Here is a 22,761-nt window from a genome sequence, read left to right as displayed (position 1 = left end):
CTTAAACTTTCTCCAAAACACGTTGCATCTTATGCTATAAGTATTATTCCGATCGGTTCAGTAGTTTTCGCAGTATAAACGAACAAAAAGCCGGCTCTCCATTTATTTGTATAGATTGTGGCACGTGGCGTTAATTTATCGATATGTCATTATGCTGTTTATTAGTCTGAGCGCCTGTTTCACCTGTTGACGCTACGCTAACGCTATTTGACAGATGACGATACAAATAGACTGCCAGCGGGACGTTGAATTGGCCTTGTTTAATTAGATGGTGAAAGAATAATGAATCAAAAACTTTTTACCATCGGCCTTTATTTGTTTGAAAGGAAATATTCCAAGGGTGGAACCATTGTAAGGAAACAAGGATCTGATGATGGCATCCCAGATAAATCAAGAATAACCTTCAAAAATCGTAGTAGCGACAAGCGCTTTTGTTAAGTCTTTTCGTCTACTTAGGTTTTATTACTTGTCGATGTTATTGAAGTCGGTTTTTTTTTGTTTGTGAGCAAACAATTATTTGTATGCTTTATTTACAAAAAGGAATGAATTTGCACTTTATGTACCAAAACCTCGTTAAATGTTCACCGTGTTTTAGTATTTGGCATATAAAACTAAGACTCTCACAAGTGTGCTCCGAATTTTTGGATGGAAGTTAGTCATAACAAAAAACTGTATTTTACTTTAAAATCGGTAATATCTTGCATGAAATACGGCATCACTAAATACACGTCTTTATCATTAATATAATCTTGTGCCGAATAATAAGTTATATGAGTTAAAATATATAGAATAATAAGTTAGCTATTAATATCTTCTTTTTTTTTACTAAATTAATTACGAAGGAAATAAATTTGAGTTGTCCAATACCACACAGGAGCTTGCACAATCTCCGTTAATATGAAGAATGACTGCAGTTTATGAGAAACCTGTTCTTCGCCATTTTTATATTTTTAAATATATACCGTAGTTGTGTTCATGACTTTTTATTTGTACTTTCAAAGACATTAAGGAAATGCCTTTTAAATTATTTTGTTTTTTATTGACACAAATCATCTAAATTTAACACTTAATATTTGTAATACGGAAATTAATATTATATAAGTAAGAAATACGTAGATACACACAACCACACATTTATCTACTTTCCGTCAATAAAACTATGTAGGCGGAATAAAAACAGTTCTGATTTTCACGAGCCCATTGGCGCAGTCTGAAGTGGCCTGGTGGTGGTGGTGTTTTCTGCTCCGTGTGACTTCAATTCCAGGCTTGAGTAGTCTGGTATTGTAGGCTCTATATACTACGGTAACCGCTTGATATCAAGTGATCTGTACGCTTGTTTGCCGTTCTAGTTATATATAAAAAATTGTAAAAACTTCGCCACAGTACTCGTACAAAATTAACGAGTTTACAAACACGTAACTCACGCCTTAATGCAATCGAAACAAAACACTCAATATCACTAATTACGTCATTACGTCATTTTGCAAAAATCGTAACCTATCATTAATTTAATTACGAGTAAGAGGTAATTATTTTACGAAGAAACAAACTGAAGTTAATAGTCGTGTATCGCTTGACAACATTTGGTACTTTTCTGAGACACCTTTTGTAAAACTTACGTCTTCGGAAATATAGTAATTATAAATAAATTTATTTTTACCGTATTCTTGTAAAACAATCATAAGTAACGTAAATAACGATTAAATAATTATAAAATACATATTTTTGCGGGAAAGAAAGAAAGAAACACGTTTGTTAACACGTTTATGTTGGTTAAGCGATTCATATATACAATTATACATACACTAGCTTAGCTAGACTTGGCGAACTTCATACCGCCATACCTTTTTAACTTTGCGATAAAAAATATCACGTTCATTAAAAATCAATCAATCGAAATAAAACATAGCCTATATTTATTATGAATTGGACGAAGTCACACATCAGTGCAAAATTAACCTAAAATCGGTCACGTAGTTTCGCCTAGCCCGGAGAAACATCGTGACACGAAATTTTTGTATATTTAGATATACGCGTGAAACTTAAATATATAGTCTATGATCATATAGTCTATAATCATTTATCTCTAAAAGAGATTGTTTCTATTCTTTCCTGCACTATAAGGAACAATAACAAACAACTAAATTGGGGCACAGTAGAAAATTTTCTGAAAATATGGAGCAGAACGACTGGGGTAGTACCTCGACCTTGCAGAAGATCACAGCTAAATAATACTGTTTTCAAGCAGTGTTGTGTTCCTTTTGGTGATTAAGGTGACCAGAGCTTCTGGGGTAAATTGGGGATAGGGTCGGCAACGCGCTTGCGATGCTTCTGGTGTTGCAGACGTCTATAAGCTGTGGTAATCACTTATAATCAGATGAGCCGTACGCTTGTTGGCCGACCTAGTGATATATAAAAAAACAGAAATTAGTTAATATCAGAATATAGAAATATCATGAGCTAATGCTGTTTTATTTTTTTCTAGACAAAAGCGAAAGTTTTTTTGCTTTCTTTTTTTTAATTTCTAAAAAAAAATTTATAAAACATTAAATTGCCAATTCTACTAACCGCTTTAACTTCAATCTTGATAGATATTTATTGTGAATTTAAATTGTATAGACAATTATACTTTTTATTGCAAATCGAGACGCCGTTATCAGTCTGTATTTTTAATATTTATTGGCGGGAATTGAAACGTCATTAGAATGGTGAAGAGTTATTTTAATCATGATACCGTTAGTATATTACTAACTTTCACACACATGTCTTAAATTCAACTTAAAAATATATTATGCATTTTAACCGACGTGAAAAAAGGAGATTCTCAATTCGAGTTTTTTTAACGAATTCCATCGATCCTTATTTTTATTTATTAATTTTTATTTATTTATTTTATTAAGAAAACCAACAGCGTTTCAGTTAATACATACTATCATAGATCAAGTAAAAAGAATAGATAACGCACTTAGAACAAAAAAGTGAAGCCACTTTTTTAAATATGTGTGAGTGAGTGAAATGTTGACACTTTTTTAAAAAAGTCCCTGAAAATTTTATTAAATGGGATTAAACACAATTAATTTAACATAGGTAAAATGCGATGCGAATGCGAAAATAAAAATCTGTTTATAGTTTTAAATATATTTACTCTTTTTTTGCTTCAAATTGTTAAATAAATCTATTGCAGCCATGTTTTGATTTAATGAATTATATAAATCTGTGTCAATGAAAATTGCGTTCTTAAGTAATTGATGATTCCTCTGAAGGGCAAGTTCCTGTTTTAAAGACGTCTAACTCTTTGCTGTAATGATTTAATTTTTTTACATTTTTTTTTTTTTAAATAAAGTTCCTGCTTTTTTTACTTTTCTCTTAGTTTATGTTTTCTAGGTGTATCAAAGATTAAATCTTGGTTAACGACTAATTTAACATTAAAATACCTAGTAGTACGTAGTAGTATATACGTGATGGTACTCTGCGAAGTCCACGTTTTGTACCGTACATGTCAGCTTTATCAAAATGGTTTGAACAAACCACACTAGATGAGGATGGCTGTCGTTGTAGTTCATTTCAGCTCAGTCGCACAGCAGCTACCTATTCTATCTATCTCCTATTAAAATATTCGTTGGAAACCTAAAATCATGATATTTAGTAGTAAAATATGAGTAGTTTTAATTCACAAATTTAAACAGACACAAACGAGTTAAAAATTCATATTGACTTCAATTTAGGTAAAACATAAAATCACACGATAAAAAAAAACACAATAATGATGTCCACTTTCTACTTAATTATTTTTCTATGATTGCCTACAATTTACTTACCCGCATTTTGGGCTAATGGAAATAAAAATTACTGGTAACACTCCCTCGGTACGTCATTTCGGGGCATAGAAATTATAAGTTTCGAATAACCTTAATATTATTTTGGAATAACAAAAAATATAAAGTTTTGTATGTATTTACGTGTGAAACGATATTTCTTCAGACTTTTTGTTCACTTTGGTATTGTTTTTGCACCATTTAATTACAAAAGAACGGCATTTTATAGGCAAAGTTACTGTACGAGGCCTCGTGAGATACTAACGAAAATGAGCGTAGTTTGATGCATATGTGTGCGTGAGCGCGTGTGTTTACTTGAAGGAGCTGAGTTTTGTGGCTTCACTAACAACAAAGGCCGCGCATTATCTACTTTTTTTTACTTCATCTATGCATACTATAAACAAATTACAAAAAATAAGGCCAATAACAGGTTTCCCTTTATAATATTTATAAGTATAGTTACATTGTTGCATTTGGAACAATGAGATCGCGCGCTCACAATAGTCATAGCTATGGATCAATTTTTTATTATTATTCAATAACTTTCTACGAGTATTATATATAAAGTACAGCGTATTTGTCGATGTTTCAATATGTATTATATATAATAATGTTTTTTATCATATAACAAAAAGTTATTTTAATATCACTACATTTATTATAGTCATTAGTTAATTAAATAGGTATTAGGCAGACATTTTATGTGTGTCATCACACAGTGTGTTGTGTGGATTAGGAGTTGACGCCCTAGCCCTACGATGTCAATATCTTGGGATCGGTACATGACCACTAGGGAGCGTTAGCTTGCAATAATGCTTATTATCTCAATAGCTAAAGATTCAAAAATATTTAGCGGAAGTCGCGCACATTTATTTACTTTTAGTTTTTTGTTTTAAGATTAGTTTATTTCTAAAATTAGCTTTAGAGAATGCAAATAAATCTATATCGTTGAATGATTCATTAAAGATGCGTGGTAATCTAGTCAGTGAAGTATTGGCAGAGTATTTTCTGCTACTACAAGGAACAGACAACAGAGGCGTATGACGTGTACGACGTTTAGGTGCACAATATGACAGTGTACTTACTAGCTCCGGGCAATCCACGTGTCCGTTAGCAATATCATACAAAAAACATATACCCAAGACATTGCGGCATTCCTCAAGGGAAATTTATCAGTAATCGATAAAGATTTATCTAGTACTTAAGTTCAACACAGACTGCCAGGGACATTATTAATAGTCAATAAAATAGGTCCTTAGTCTGTTGCAAGTTACGGTTTTGACTAGAAACATCCAACACGTTACGTGGTTTTGACAGTGAAACCGAAAAAGCGTATCAAAATTTTTAACCGCTATTTGGTAGAAAGCTACAAATTTTATCAGCGAACAGTGAAACCAACTGTTAGATCATTGTTGAATCTAATCTATATTAATAGGACTGAAAAGTATTTTTCTTTGAAAGCGCTAATCTCAAGTAGTATGTACTGGATCGAAATTTAAAAAAAAAAATCTTTGTGTTGGATAGTCCGTTTACCGAGGAATGCTATAGACTATATATATATATATATATATATATATATATATATATATATATATATATATATATATATATACTAGCTGACCTGGCGAACTTCGTATCACCTTATTTTTTCCTGAAATATAATAATAACATAATATATCAAAATAAAATATAGCCTATCTTTTAAGTTGGATCGAACTGCACATGGTATGCGAATTTTATTATAATCGGTTAAGTGGTTTAAGAGTCCATTGAGGATAACAAGGTTCCACAACCACCTTGGAACTTAAGAAGCCGACCGATGGCGGGATAACCATCCAACTGCTGGCTTTGAAATACACAGGCCGAAGACGGGCAGCAGCGTCTTCGGTGCGACAAAGCCAGTACTGCGGTCACCAACCCGCCTGCCCAGCGTGGTGACTATGGGCAAAACACATGAGTTCACGTTATTTTTGGCGTAAACTTGTGGAGGCCTATGTCCAGCAGTGGACTGTATAGGCTGTAATGATAATGATGAGGACAAACATTGTGACACGAGATTTATATATATTAAGATATATATATGTGTGTGTGCGTGTGTGTGTGTATTACTATCATTATCATATGCAGATGAAACCTCAGGGCACTCTCACTTCACTTCAACCTATCACAGTCCACTGCCTTATATTACAGGCTTCCCTAAGTTCGCGCCAAGCATTCCGGTTTTCCGCAATCGTCATCCACCGCGGGAACATGAACAAACACATAGTACCTTCACCGCAGTTGAATATAAAGAATATTTAATATATGTTCGCTGTGAACCAAGCCTTTATTTTTTATTTGCCGTAATGCAACAATTCGTTAGATCCTCACTAAGGTCGATATTTAAAGAAAGTTTTTTGACATGTCACAATCTCGTACTTACCTTAGTACATTAAAAAAAAAAAACTTCTTTGTCAGCGCCTGGAGTATTCTTAATTCAAATGCAAGATGATTAAATAGTATAAAGCACATTTAAACTTTGTTGAATTAATTTTGTTCTAAAATACGGTAAATAAACAAAATAATTAAAAGTAGCGTTAAAATTGCAACACTTAATTAATTAAAAAGATTAACTGACTTCCTCGATCAAGCACAATTATTTACTCAGTAATACATACATAACTGTGTTTGTATAAACAGTTGTGTTTTTCTTCGAGGATAATGTTTGATATACAAAAAATGTTCACAATAAATACACAGGTTATAGAACAAAACATATTTAATTTAATTTGCTACAACATATGGGTTAAACAGGGACCTTTTCTAGAATTTAGTAAAAAAGCAAATATCAAACATCAGAATAAAAATAGCACAAAAGTACAAAGAATCGTAACACTAAAACTTTTACAATTAAAAAACAATTTAGCGCAACATAAAATAAAAATAAAACAACACAACTAAACAACAAAGAAGCAATCAATAAAACAAAACAAAAATTGATTGTACGCAGCAAAGATACGAGAATTTATGTTCCCAAACAATCAAGTGTCAACTCAAAAGAAAACAAACTAGCGTAAAAACACGATGATTACTATTGATGACACGTGCTCGGAAAATCTTAAAGTACAATAGGATTTTGTAAATGTAACATATAAAAGTGTGAAGAATTAATCACGACACGAAGACTATCAAGCAAACAAAACAAAAACAACAAACAAGCGCTAAATGAAACAACTACACATGCCAAAATACACGGCACATACGTCCTATAAATGGCAGTCTTGCGGTGTCAGCTTTGGCGACGACGCTTGGAGCTCCGAGGCAGACTATGGCTATGGCGTCGAAGTAAGACGAGTGTGGGGCGATTACCACCACGGGAGCGTCCCTTGGACTCTTCGGAAGGTGCTCTCGACCCAACACCTTCACCCGGTGGAAACCAGCCGCCACCACCACCAACCGTATGAGTGATAGAATGGAGAAGCGAAGTTTACTAGAATAGGAACAACGCTGTTAGTAACTTTGTTATCTAAACAAGTAAAATTAGAGTGTCTGTTTGTAATATTAATCTGTTTGTAATTATTCTCTCTTTCTTCTCCTTAATATTTTGTCCGTCTATACAGAATAGAAGACCTGTGATCAGCTTAACACTTGTACAATTTAAGGCTCATCAATCATCATCATCATCATTATTTCAGCCTATTACAGTCCACTACTGGACATAAGCCTCCACAAGTTCGCGACAAAAATGGAGTAACTCATGTGTTTTGCCCATAGTCACCACGCTGGGCAGGCGGGTTGGTGACCGGCTGGCTTTGTCGCACCGAAGACGCTGCTGCCCATCTTCGACCTGTGTATTTCAAAGCCAGCAGTTGGATGGTTATCCCGCCATCGGTCGGCTTTTTAAGTTCCAAGGTGGCAATGGAACTGTGATTCTTAATACCGTAACCACACAGCAATACATCAATACTAGACATGATATGTTAGAACAGGGATCGACGGCTCAACGTGCTATCCGAGGCACGGTGGGGAGTCCCACAAGGACGGACATCCAAACCGGAAAGAAATATTTGTGCAAATACAAATATACATCCCGATTGGGAATCGAATCCGCAAACCATTGGTGTTTTAGGCGTCTCGCACTACTACACCAGAGCGGTTGTTATAACAAACAAAAAAAGCATAATTTCACGTAATTATTTGACCCAAGTAATTCTAAATTAAATGTACATAAAAAATGAGATACGAATGTGATTTATGATACAAAAGTGATTGGTGTTAGTGTAGCGGTAAAGTTTTTGTCGAACATTTTGTTGACTTATTTTCGTCTGAAGAAACAAAGTTCAGTTACAACGCTAACATAACGAAATAATTTTTAAGTAAAAAGAGTAATTTTAAGTATAATTAGTAGCGTAGCATAATTAAAACATTAACAAACACTCGTACGCGTTTGAAGTATCAAAAATTACCGCTCGCAGTATATCCACTACTCAGAGCAAATTCATGAACAATCATTTTTTTCTTGTCTGGGCCGTGACTCGGAGTGTACGTAAAGCTATCGCTAACATATGTTGTCATAGATTATAGCGATCATATAATCATTAATATCTGTCGGCGGGTTGTTCAACTTTCTGACAGAATACATTATTGACACAAAATAAAATTATATTTCTCTATATTCATCAGACATTCATAAACTAATCTTGGCTCATTTAGCACAGCAGTAAGACAATAAAATTAATAATGACGTTGATATTCATAGAAAGAAAATTACTATTTATTTTAATCAGGTATAGTAACAGATATAACAGACTATACGTAAAAACAATAAACATCAAATGTTATAAAAAAATATAGAAATTTAAATATGTATTCCGATTACAACTGCACACATCAATCAAGTAACATTACAATTGTAACGTACACAAATAAATACTTAGTAATACTTAAAAATACATAAGATACAAAAAAGTAGGCAAAGGAAAAAATGAACAAGTATATTATTTAAAAAAAAATTAAAATCGACACCAATAAAAAAACCGCCAACCGGAATTGGAGCAGCGTGGTGGATTAAGCTTAAGCTTTGATCCTCCTCCTATAATTATGGGGAAAGAGGCCTATGCCCAGCAGTAGGATATTACTGGCTATAGCGTAACTTTGAAAGCCGAATCGAATGCATGAATAATAATATAAATAAATTTGAGAACCAACTATATAATAAAACAGACACAAAATCGTGAAAGTAAAAGAACCCAAAACGAATCAAAGGGGCGACATTAAAAACAAAACAACCTAGAAAACATACTTTTCTCTTTAAAAAAAAAAAAGAGATTATCTACATTTAAGCGAACCAAATCAGAAATATCGAATTCATCGATTCAGCAAAGTCAACACTAAATTGTACAGACGAAAATCTAATTTAAAAATTGATTGAACTCGACTACGTTCTCAAAATGCTTTGAGTGTCGATAGTTATGTTCAAAGACTTAGTGGCATAAATCTATAAACTAACTAACGCCGAGTTGCACGAAAAGAAATTAAAATTTAAGTAGTGATTAAACTAATTTAATCGCAAGAATTGTATGAAATCGTTGTGATTAAATTAGTTTAATCTCTACTTAAATTTTAATTTTGTTTCGTGCAACTCGGCGTAAACCTACAAAATTACAAAGTCAGGTGATGTGACCTATTTTTTACATATTAAAAGGAAGCTTTACACGGAAACTACTTTTAACTTTAAAAGGACGAAATAAGATTACTTTAAAAAAAATCTATGGATGGTGTATACAACACGTATTGAACAGTAACTGTAAGTATTGAATACTGCAAAGGTTATGTTTAATTAACTACAATTTACTTAATGAAGTCAAATAAACTTCGATTAGAAAGAAGGCGGATCCTAACGGATCAAATGCTTCGACTGACTCTCGTGAAAATTTACGTTAATACGTTATGTCAAATAATAATTTAAACTTTTTAAATTGAACTTGTCAAATCTATAGTTTAAGAAAACCAAAATGTAAGCTACCAAGGCCTTACTTTTACTTTAGAGAATAACCATAATGTTGTTGGAAACTAGTTGTGTACAATCAACTGCACGACTTGAAATTTTTTACGGTAAGTATGATAGGCTTTCCTCACTTCCTAATTAGCTGCCTCCAACTCACTTTAGGTTAATCACTTAGGATTAGATGAACAAATATAAAGAAATAATAACCAGCCACTCATTAGATGAGTCAAAAGACTTAACAGAATAAAAATGTACACTTTGTGGTCATCGACAGTTTATTCGAAAGAAAATTGAGTCGACCGACTTAACGACATATATGACCATGATTATAATTCACTAAAACTATAGGTCAGCTAACCAACCTCTGTTAACTCAAATTCAGAACTCAGGTTTTATAAATCTTAATCTGATATTACACTCGGATTCCGTAACACAAACTCAGTACTCTTGTCTTATGAAATAGAGCTTGATTTTAATAGCCTGTTTCTAATATACAATTTTATAGCCTATTTTCGTCATCTATAAACAGACTTACCAACACAGATAAAAACGAGTGTGCTTTAGACCACACGACTGTAGTAAATCTTCTTTAGCTCCATCTGACTTCTATCTATCTTCCTCTCAATTTCCGCCCGATCACACTTTTCTGTAACGCTCTTGTTACCCATTCACCAGCTTCCTCCCCAAGTCAAGCATGCGAAAAGAAGTTTTACTTCGAAAAAGTATTAACATAGAATAAGTGGTTCTTGATACCACGCTCTAACGAACTCGCGACTTCTATAATATAACAAGTTGCAGAATTTATCAACGTATAAAGCACCGTTAGACATTACTGCAAAAATAACTCTTAGTTTCGTATCGCGGACCTTGAACAAAACGACTTAAAAAACTGTAGAGCGATGAACTTGAAACGGTAAGTAAGGTTAGAGATTTATCTCTCGACATAATAAAATGAACATAACGGTTTGAGGTATTTTACTGTCGTTGCTATTAGACAGTTTAACACACATACATTTCTAGACATCATTATCTGTTTCAATATTAGTACTTTGGCAACCGAACTATGGTCAGAAGAAAATAGAGAAAACGAATATCAAAAATATAAGATATATATCATATGTAGTTAGAGGAAGATCTGTTTTGTTTATATTAAACCCCAAAGACATAGTTCTGGGACTGTTTCATTCTAGTTCTATCAATCATGCCTCTTGTACTTTCGTGCTCCATAATTATTTCTTTCTTTCATTCGTCATATTTCATAATCAGGGTTGGTTCCCAAACTATCTCTTTGGAAGATCTGTTTTGCTCCTGTCAACCCCCATATATAGTATTTACTAACTGCCTAGCAATTTCACCCGTGTTATTCGGACCCCGTGGAAAGGTCAGGATAATAAGTGCCCTATGGATCTACAGCTATATACGTACCAAGTTTTATTACAATTAGTATAGTAATATTTGCGAGAAAGATTACGAAACCTGATTCCTCCCATTCTCACGAATTTCCGTATTTAACTATATAATTTTCGTAGCAAAATTATACCTACGTAGTAAAGTATGTAGGATACAAGCTTTATCTATTAAAATAAATGTAAGGGTAGTGGGAATGTTTGTTGTTATTTCTCGCTAAGACCAACCAATTGTTATGAAATCTAGGATGTAGATAATTGAGTATGGTATACGCAGTTTTACCAGCTTAAAAACATAACTTGCCCTTAATTTGGTAAAACCGGGCACTATGTGGAGTATTAAAACTATAGTGACGTGCACAGTACATCAGAAATGCTACATTAACAGAAGAAGTACAAGAAAAAAAAAGAAGTACAAGAAGAATTCAGATTAAAAATGATTTTCCCTGCGCTGATAGATGCGTTGAAAAAGACATTTTTATTCTGGAAACGCGCTTGTTTCTATTGAATAGCCAAATATATGGAATAAAATTAAAATTTATTAGCGAAGACAAGGGCAACAGCTAGTATATTACAAACAAAGAAACGAACCTAATACTCTTAAATTAGTACGTTTACTCTTTTCCAGACATAATATGGTATCTCCCAAGTCCTAAGGACATCTTCATTGACCGTGATTTTCTTTTAACTTTTCTTTTAGCTTCTGTTCTGTGTATTTTTTGTGTATTTTATTGAAGGGCAAACACGTAAAACGGTAAAGCCTTTGTCACAGTTCCTTATTAGTTTTTCCTGAACCTTGAAAAATAGTTTTTATTCCAAACTTGAAATCAAATTCGCTTTTATTAAAATAAATTTTATAAGCTTTTCGTAATATTATTTTTTGTAATATAAATAAAATTTAAAAACACAATTTACTTACACACACACACACACACACACACAAACGAACATACACTAACAGAGTTAAGGAACACAGAAACAGGAATTGTATAGAAATAGCTACTAAATTGTTTAATCCAATAATTTGGATTTATGACTCTCAATATAATAATAATAATAATAATAAAGACGTTTATTCACCAAACATTAAAAAAACAACAGATTTCTTAGTCTAATTTACAGAGATTTTATAAAAAAATGCTGGTGAAAAGGTCGTAGACTCAGCTTATAGCTGCTTTTCAGTCCGCACCTTTACAAATGCTGCCAGCACAGGACGTTAGATTTACATTTAAAAACTAAATATAGTAACATATATAGCATTAACAAAGTATATAAAAATAGTATTTAATAATAAAAAAAACAGGATTAATAAATGAAGTATGTTGCCGAAGGTACAAGTAGACAAAATATGGGCGTATTTACTTTAGGGCCAAAAGGGCCATGGCCCGATACGACTGAGAGGAGCAGCGCGTGCCCAGCATACGTACTAGGGATGCGACTAATATAAAATTATAAGGAATAGGCGACCTAAAAAAGAATACATCGTCAGTAATGGATTTTTTTCCAAAACGTCACAGCCGTATTACACATCCTGTTTTCGCCTTTTTCCCTTAATTTATGTGGCGGCAAACTCTATTGGCCCATGGCGCTGAATTTTAAAATACCCCACTGACTACCAATGGTGTTTAAATAGCGCGAATGATTTTAACAACGTCACATAGTATAGATAAGATACAAAAGACGATTAAATAAATAAATAAATATTTTTTTTAGACCAAATACTTTTACAATTTCTTAATCGCCGAACTGCGTAACAGTTACAGCGGAATTATTGCGCATATCAACATACATTACAAAAATATTCATTTTGTTTACTATACTTATAATAAAAATCTTGAGAATAACAAATTTTTTTTTAATAACCAAATAATTGTTGAAAATGAACCACTCAAATCAATATTTTTGCGAAGTATATGTAATCAAGATTATACGCTTCAGCCTGTAACATCCCACAGCTGGACATAGGTCTATGGTAATTTTGCATTCATTTTTTTTTAATGTAACTAGATTGGCAAATAAGCGTACGGCTCACCTGATGGTAAGCGATTACCGTTGCTTATAGACGTCTGCAACACCGGAAGCAACGCAAGTGTGATGCCGACCCCATGCCCAGTTCCTTCCGGAGCTCCGGTCACTTTACTCACCAACAGGAAGACAACACTGCTTAAAAACAGTGTTATTTAGCTGTGATCTTCTGTAAGGTCGAGGTACTGTAACCCCAGTCGGGCTGCCCCATCTCTCAGTTTTAATTAAACAAAAATAAAATTAGTTTTATATGTTTTATAAATTTATTTCTTTTATGAAAAGTTCCCGTTCTCCTTACTCTTTAGTTGTAAGATAGACTCGGTGTAGATATTGTTTTTACAACTTCCTAACCGCTGGTAGTCTTTAATTGTTTCCGGTTACTGCTTCGCTCCTATGATTTGGAGCATGACAGTACCTTAAGAAATAATTTAATATCTTATATTATTTCTATGATCTTCAAAATTATATTTAAATTATAATCTTGATTGACGTCAATCGTCATCATTGATTGACGACCGCTGTAATGGTGCGTGTGCCGTGTCGGCGGAGGCTCAACACCGCGGTCGCGGGTTCGATTCCCGCTTGGAGTACATATTTGTGTTTATAGAAATATTTATTTCCGGTCTGGTTATTAATCCTTGTGTGTCTCCCCACCGTGCCTCGGATAGCCTTGAGATGTCGGTCCCGGTTGTTATCATTTACACCTGATAGCGATCGTTACTTATAGTAGGGAATATATCCACCAGCCCGCTTTCGAGCAGCGTGGTGGATTAAGATCTGATCCCTCTCCTATATGGGGAAAGAGGCCTATGCCCAGTAATGGGATATTACAGGCTGAAGCGAACTTTTGACAATCGGATACCGTCATCCGTCAAATAACGTTATCCAAATTTAGTGAAGCAGACACTTAGCAAAGTTATTAAAATTTCTTCTTTATTAATTTTTACAATAGAAAACCTATTTAATAAGGCAGTTTATTGTCTATAGAACATTACGCTTCTCGTACAAGAGATGTTGTGACGTAACCGTTCCACCGTGACAAGCGTGCAACGTGGGTGAAAGTGCGGGAAACGGCTAGTAAAGATTGCGATAAATCCTCGATACGTAGGTTAATAAAGTAATAAACACACTCTCTTCAATCTTAACGGACTTCAATAACATGTATGTCTGATAATCTTAAATTAAAAGTCCTAAAACACCCAATACAAGCTAACACAAATAACCAAACCACGACACACATATACAAAATTTTGTCACAAGCGGATTTACATCCATAACAGCTAGAAAACTAATTGACGTGACTAATCAACTAAGTATCAAATAATTGGAGATCCAGGATAAAATATGCAACCTAAGTTCCCAAAATATTCCTATAAAATTGGAGACACACGAATTACACGACAAAGCTGCTAATGGGTTCTAAGTTTACGAGGCATAAGTTCATCTATACTAATATTATAAAGAGGTAAAGTTTCCAACTCTGTTTGTAGGGGGTAACCTTCGCAAATACTGATCCGATCATGAAAATTCTTTCACTAACAGAAAACTATACTATTCAGGAGTGATATAGACTATATTTTATTGTTAATGAATAAAAAATTCATTGAAAAATAATAGTATACGTAAATCAAGTCGGAGAAATGCGAACGAGTATATATTTGCATCAGAAAAATAATTAACGCCCAAGGATGTGGGCGCGGAACGCCTAGTTAAGCAATATAGAAACACTGACCCAATTATCAATAGTCAAATAAGAGCACTGTACTGCCATCCGTCACGGTTCGACGGTAAGAAGCGAAACAGCACTCTACTAAACCTAAACTTGATAAGAAACGAACTTTCTCTTTTTCTTCGACTGTCAAATTACGACGAAACATGTAGAACGGTGCGCGTGGCGTGTATGAGTAAAAGGTAAACAAAACGATAAATCTAACCGGTTGTTTTGTCTGGTATATTCTGTTCAATGAATGCGTCAATTATGCCAATTTCCCTTCAAGCTTGCCTTACATTCTAGTAGATGTTTACGCATTTCTCTTGTCGAAATCGATCTCATGCACATTCCAAGCTGCGGATATATAATATTACTTAATAATATCGCTTATTTTACTTCAACCTCCTTATGGTAAAACACAGCTTATTTTTTTTTTTCTAATATGAGGCAAAATTATCAAATTTATCAAAAATTTAAATAAATTTTCAGGAATCGTATATTGTTGAGAATATACATCTTTAAATAAATCTACTAAGCGTTGTGTTTCTAATTCCAATAGTTTAGGGACAATTAAGAATTAGTCAGACTGTCTGATAGATAAATAATAGATGGCCAACAATAGACGTCACATTGTTTGAAATTCTCCTGCTCCACTAAGCTGTAATCTTTTAAAGCCTTATCATAAACTGCTACAAATAAGCTTCTATTATATAATTGTGCTTGCAGGCGAAAAAAAACCGACATCGATTACATCGACAAGTAATACAACGTAGGTAGACGAAAAAATAGTCAAGTAAATACGCATTATCAAAGATTACTCCAAAAGTTGTAATTAGATCTCGATGAAATTTAAATGTGACCACATGATAAACATCGGCTTTCGATTTAATTAAAAATTATCAAAATCGATACACCCAGAAAAAATTTATACGGATATTCGAGTTGCCCATGATTTCTCTGGAATTCTATCATCAGATCCTGGTTTCCTTATCATGGTACCACACCTGGGATATCTTCTTTCCAACAAAAAAAGATTTATCAAAATCGGTTCATAAACGACAAAGTTATCCCCGAACATACATTAAAGAAATATATACGGTCGAATTGAGTAACCTCCTTCTTTTTTAAACTCGGTTAAATAAGGTTGTTTTAAAATCAGCGATTTGTCATGTTTTTAAATTAGTTGTGTGACAAATGCAGATCAGATAGCAAATTCAGATATACGAGTACGATCATGTTTAGTTTCACGCCTTCATATGTTATATGAGAACCACGGATGAGAACGTATCTCCAGAATTTCTTATGACAAGACGCCGAAAATGAAAATGAATTCGAAGAAAAACAGAATTTTCTGGAAACTAAAAAAACTAAATGAAAGTTGGTCTCACGTTCTTAAGTTATAGTGGCATATCTTCATCGTTCATCGCCCGCGGTCCTTGTTAAGTTTAATTTTTTCTGCAGTTTGCGTATATACTCGTATGTTAAAATATATTTGAAGGTTTTAGGTTGAACAATGTGTCCGATTGACATATAATCGTATGCTCGCCGCAAGGTAAGCGGTTATTGTAGTTTACGGAACTCCGGGATCGTCACAAGCGCGGTGCTAATTCTATTCCAGTTAACACAGCGCATTGCAGGAGCTCTGACTACTATTTTTGCTACAAAAAAACACTTCAAAAGTAGTATTATATGCCTGTTTTTTTAAGGTTATGATACTTCCTACGTCTGGCTGCTGCAGATTTTGAACAAGACATACCCTACCTCAAATAAAATGTATATTTAGTAAGTAAACTGAAGATGTATACCGATTATAATTATTCTAGAATTAACATTATTTTTAGACAAATTCCCCATTAAAATCGCATTAATCATTACGACATTGTATTAAATCCCAATCTATAGATAGGCTTTTTAATCATTCTCAATGAAACTACAATTAATATTTTAATATTGAAATTGCATATTATAGTATCCATAAGAAACAATTTAACCCAGACATCGTTTTCTGTCCAGCGAGTTTATACATCAACGAGGCCATAGTAACGCTTCCCTTCATACGTACATGTATGTCATCTTTACACCTTAATCGTCTAAATTTAATACCGTTAGTTTCCAAGTGAATGTACGGTATTTCTATCATTCACGATTTACATTTACATTCAAGTTATACAGACACTACTTTATAACCAAATCTGTCATCATAAATGGTGACAGGTCAATATGCAGTGATCACACAAACCGGTAGTAACGGTAATGGTCACAGATTTGATCTGCTCTTATGACAAAATTATGACTATGAGACTCAAAATAAACGTTACACGGATGTTTTTTTTTAAGTTAACAAATACTTAGAAGAAGTATTAACAAGTTAACAAGTTAGGAAATTTACATAAAAAAAATCGAAACTATCAGAATACGTTCATTATTTAAACATTTCATCAATTCATTTTTTTTTCAGTCTGGAAATACACAATAGAAAAACAACCAAATCACGAAAAATATCTTTATGACTTATAAAAATAAATATAATATATCACTACATAGTATAAAACAAAGTCGCTTTCTCTGTCCCTGCACATGTATGTACGCTTAAATCTTTAAAACTACGCAACGGATTTTGATGCAGTTCTTTTTAATAGATAGATTGATTCAAGAGGAAGGTTTATATGTATAATAACATCCATTAAATAGTGGAGAAATACTGTTATTTTTGAGTTTTCTAATGTTATGTCGTAAATAATTATTATTTTTTTTCGCTTAAATTGCAAACGCAGGCTGAACCCTGCGAGATTTATCAAAATAATGTACTAAGTATTGTACACATTGAAAAGGTCTACAGAAAACTCCGCGATGGTATATACCTATCTCTTATGGATATCCCACAATAACATTTTTTCGTCATTTACTTTTTACGACAAATAATGGCTAATTTTCGAAGCGATTTTAACCAATACAGCATTAATCCTTATCCAATTAAATACCTTAAATATATTTTTTATTTAATATAGATCTATATGGCCCTTTACAGCATCTGATTTAAATGAATATTTTCGAAGATATTACAGATTTAAAAATCGCGGTACGTAGTGTTTGCGGCGGTTCCGGCTGGCTTTTACTCTAAGTTAACGCGTGCGGGCCACGGGCAGTAATGAATAAATCAAAACTACTGGATCGATTTTAATCATTTTTTCAGTGAATGACATAGGCTATAATTATATTTTATACCCGTGCGAAGCCGGAGCGGGTCGCTAGTTGGATCATAAGATACAGAAACGGTCGTCTGTTCCTATTGTAATCAACTTAATGGTTGCCAAATTTTTGCCATATGTGTCGATCAAACTCTTGCATTGAGGCAAAGAAACAAAATCTCTTCAAGAGAAATCCTAAATCAAAAGGCAACTAATATGACAATGTTTAACATTTTATTTAACTCATGTCAAAAATGTTGAGCATCAAATTACAACATTTTAAATTATCGTATTTAACAATCATTTCAGCTTTAATTTTATATAATTATGTCTAGCTAATAATTTAATGGAAAATTTCCTTCAATTTGCAACAAAACATTACATAAATAGTTTAGGTAATTAGTGCGTAAACCGCAACTGTTATATTTAAATACATTGCTTATTATGTTAATAAAAAAATAATATTGTAAGCTATTTTTAAATTCACATTTATATCTTTATATTGTTATGGTTACCCTATATTACAAAAAAAAATTACAGCGTACATATTACACTATGCTTTACGTCCTTGATATCTGAGTAGCCACTATACTGATAGCAGCTACTACTCTGAGCTAAATTTTAAAGTGGTTTTGCAGGCCTCACTAGTTAAAATATTTGTCTAAGGTCTTATTTCACAATTTTCATATAATGTTTATCTTGTAAATAAGTTACAAATATAACTTAACAGCAGACGGTAGAATAGACCATTAGATTTAGATTAGATGGCTTTTATAACTAATGTAGGGCACGGCAGGAAATTTCTTACTCTAAATCTGGAGAAATCCGTCTGGGGAAGCACCTTGACCTTAAACAATATCACAGCTAAATAATAATGATTTCAAGCAGTGTTGTGTTATCGTGGTGAGTAAGGTAACCAGAGCTCCTAGGAATCGGGGGTAGGGTTAGGAACCCGCTTGCGATGTTTCTGGTGTTGCAAATGTCCATAAGCTACGGTAATCGTTACCATCAGGTGAGCTGTACGCTTAAATGGTTTATATTGTAGTAAGTTATGGTTATGTCATCTATACTAATATTATAAAGCTGAAGCTAATCCGGGAAAAAGTGTCTTAATTTAAATTTATCCAATACCTTCATAATCACAAAATATGCTCTCAACCCGTTATACTTTTATTATCATTAATATTAAAAAAAAATATATATGAAGAAAGTTAAAAAATAAAACCCGACTACACCAAAAAAAATATTACGACACTTCATATTATTTAGAGAGCACCTCATTCATTATAATATGACACAATTTAGCCTATAACCAGCAGACAATTTGACACTTCTTATGATACCTCATTTGTCTAAATGTGACAAGTAGTGTGGAAGATATCAGAGAACAGATAAGCACATGCATAAACTGCTAAAATTATAACCCTTCTTTTGACTTCGCCGTAGTCGGGTAATAAACAACTACAACTAGCAATAAAAACTTAACTATGTACTTCTCATTACAGTTTAAACATTCGTTTTACCTATCGTGGGAATGGATCTGCACGCCATTGCAATTATTAAGAAATATTCAAAATTAAACAGACAATGAACTCACTTTTCGAATATAATTGGCAATTTAGATAAAACAATGCTTTGCTGATTAAAATCTATTACATAAGAACGAACAAAGCGAATTCGATGACTCGATTGGTTAGGTTTGTCATTGAGATTTTTGTAAAAGAAGAAAAAGCGAGAAGGCAACACCACCTGATGTTAAGGAGTTCTCTACTCCTAACCTAACATCAGAACATCTGCATAATTACAGGAGTTACGGGTGCATTTCCATACTTAAGGAAAAAATTGCCTTTAGACACGACACTTGGAAAGCCTTAATTGGATATTGATTCTTAAATGGCTGTATTGCGGCCTCAAATTATTTGTCAAATTCTCCAATATCCTTCATATAATCACTCAAATAACACTTAACTCTCCTTTTTTTGTGCACTTGTATTACTATAGCTATCGCTTCACTTCTCTCTTCCTCTTTCTTTTCTTTCTCTCACGGACTCTTTCTTCATGTAGGAGAAGGATCAGAGCTTATACAACAAGCTGCTCCAATGCGAGTTGGCGAATATATTCCCTACTATGAGTAACGATTGCTGTCACGTGTATATGATAACAATCGGGACCGACGGCTTAACATGTTTTCAGGGGCACGATGGGGAGACCTGCAAGAACTGCACAAACACCCATACCACGGCAAACATATGTATGGCCAATACAAATGTTTGTCATGTGCGGGGATGGAACCCACAACCGCCAGCGCAACAGCCACAAACCAGTGCTGTGACCGTCGCGTCAACACGTCTTCAATATTCTACATATAATCACTCAACTAACACTTAACTCCCTTTTGGGATTCAGTCCTGTGTCGGGGGTCCGGTATACACAATACAGGCACAAGAGCCCAGACCACGACCAAACATCTGCATGGCTAATCCCAACCCACAACCTCGCAATGACGTAAGCTAGTATCTGCTGCATGTGTCAAAATAAAATTTTAAAAAATTTTAAGATTGAAAATACTATGGCATATTGACCGCAGCATTTTCAAATCTCAAAGAAACAGTTAATATTCATCTGTTGTCCTCTTGCGACATTCGGCATTGTCACGATTGGGTACGCTACGCTTTATAGGCATAGCCTTGGAGGATAAGTTATAGACACGCTTTTAAAATCGATTAAAATGGAACAAAAAAATTGGTTGTCTGTAAAAGTTGGTTTACGGACGATAGTTTAACGTAACAACGTCATAACAAAACATCTCCTCGGACGCATAGGCCTATCGATTGGAAGAGAGATAAATCCGGTGCAAGCGTACAATGAGCGTAACGGGACGATGAGTCATCCTTTTTCATGCATACAGCTGGCGTTCATCGATTTATTAAACGTCTTCACGACAATAATAATAAAACTATATTGAGGGCGTTAGTCAAAACGGTCTAATGGATATGTTTCAAAGATATAAATATAAAGTTTAATTCAAAAAATTCTGACAACGCTGAATTTTATAGATTTTTGAAGTTATACTTCTCTTCGCGCATTAGTGAAAAATGATGAGAGTAAATTTTTACGATGCGCACGCACACCGTCACCAAAAACCGACACCCTGAAGTTAGCTAGTCAACGAAGAAGAAGTTAGCAACGTGAAGTTCGCTGGCCAATGAAGTATAACTGTTTATGTACATAAGTACACACATACTTTTTTTTTTAAATTCTTCTAATTCCCGCTACCGGAAGTAAACGTGTCATGAACAAGTTTTAATCACTAGGCCATAAACTTGATAATACATTGCCATAAACTGTTAAACTATTCGTCGCGTTTTCGACCTCCGTAGTGTTTTTAGGATATTTGTCGTTTTTTTTTTTTTTTTTTTTATACAACTAGGTCGGCAAACAAGCGTACGGCTCACCTGATGGTCAGCGATTACCGTAGCTTATAGACGTCTGCAACACCAGAAGCATCAAAAGCTCGTTGCCGAGCCCACACCCAATTCCCCCCAAGAGCTCAGGTCACCTTACTCACAACAAGAACAACACTGCTTGAAAACAGTATTATACAGCATGTTCTGTAAGGACGAGGTACCACCCCAGTCGGGTTGCTCCATATTTTGAGCAGGAAATTTCCTGCTGTGCCCTACCTCAGTTAGCTGAGCGTTTGTATTTGTGTTATAGATGTTTCCTGACCAAAACAGTATTCTTATCCTATTACGGTGATCATTCTTAATATAAGATATGTTTGCACCGCTCGAACTTCTATACAGTAAAAAGTACAATAGCTGTTGAAACTAAAAATGCGTGAACTTATGTGTGATGCCCATAGTCATCACGCTGGGCAGGCGGGTTGGTGACCGCAGGGCTGGCTTTGTCGCACCGAAGACGCTGCTGCCCGTCTTCGGCCTGTGTGTTTTAAAGCCAGCGGTTAGATGGTTATCCCGCCATCGGTCGGCTTCTTAAGTTCCAAGGTGGTAGTTGAACTTTGTTATCCCTTAGTCGCCTCTTACGACTCCTACGGGAAGAGAGGGGGTGGCTATATTCTTTGGTGCCGTAGCCACACAGCTTCTATACAATACTATGTACGAAAAACCAAATACATGAAAAAAATAAAAACTCTTCAACCTTTTATGTAATACGTGAATGCTTTTCAAATCACGCGACGTTAAATATTATGTTACATCAAAGAGTTTTCATTGAATATACACACGGCGCATACAAAATCATTCCGCTTTCAAAATAAAATCCGAGTGTGTTTTGAATTAAAAATATATCGGCCAAGTGCACATTCATCTTTCGTAATCAGTATTCCATACTATTTGAAATGTTTGTGGCAATGATTAAATTAGTGGGTAAATATAAAAATTATCTATACTTTAGAATATACAAGCGTTCATCCGACATTTATTAAATATACATGTATCAATACAATTTTCGCAGGTTTACCTGCGTTTATTCTTACTATTTGGATTTGAGTTTAAAGTTAACTTTTAAAGCTTATAGTATCCTACCCCTGACTCTCCCCAGGAGCTGCGGCTGACTCGCTCACCACAGGAACACGACAATATTTGAGAGAAGTATCATTTGACCGTGG

The 22,761-nt window shown here is 34.0% G+C and overlaps 1 protein-coding gene across 1 annotated transcript in view; it reads right to left on the bottom strand.

Annotated features, from left to right (window-relative positions):
- LOC123659615 (lysophosphatidylcholine acyltransferase) overlaps positions 1-22,761 on the bottom strand; it is a 64,192-nt gene that overhangs the window by 32,052 nt on the left and 9,379 nt on the right. Inside the window, exon 3 of the mRNA XM_045594819.1 lies at positions 7,058-7,284. Within this exon, the coding sequence (XP_045450775.1) occupies positions 7,058-7,284 (227 nt within the window). The remainder of the gene's footprint in view (positions 1-7,057; positions 7,285-22,761) is intronic.

This window comes from Melitaea cinxia, chromosome 14 (assembly GCF_905220565.1).
Source record: "Melitaea cinxia chromosome 14, ilMelCinx1.1, whole genome shotgun sequence".
Classification (NCBI taxonomy): domain Eukaryota; kingdom Metazoa; phylum Arthropoda; class Insecta; order Lepidoptera; family Nymphalidae; genus Melitaea; species Melitaea cinxia.
The sequence above is the reverse complement of the archived record's forward strand: the minus strand, read 5'-3'. Positions and strand labels throughout refer to the sequence as shown.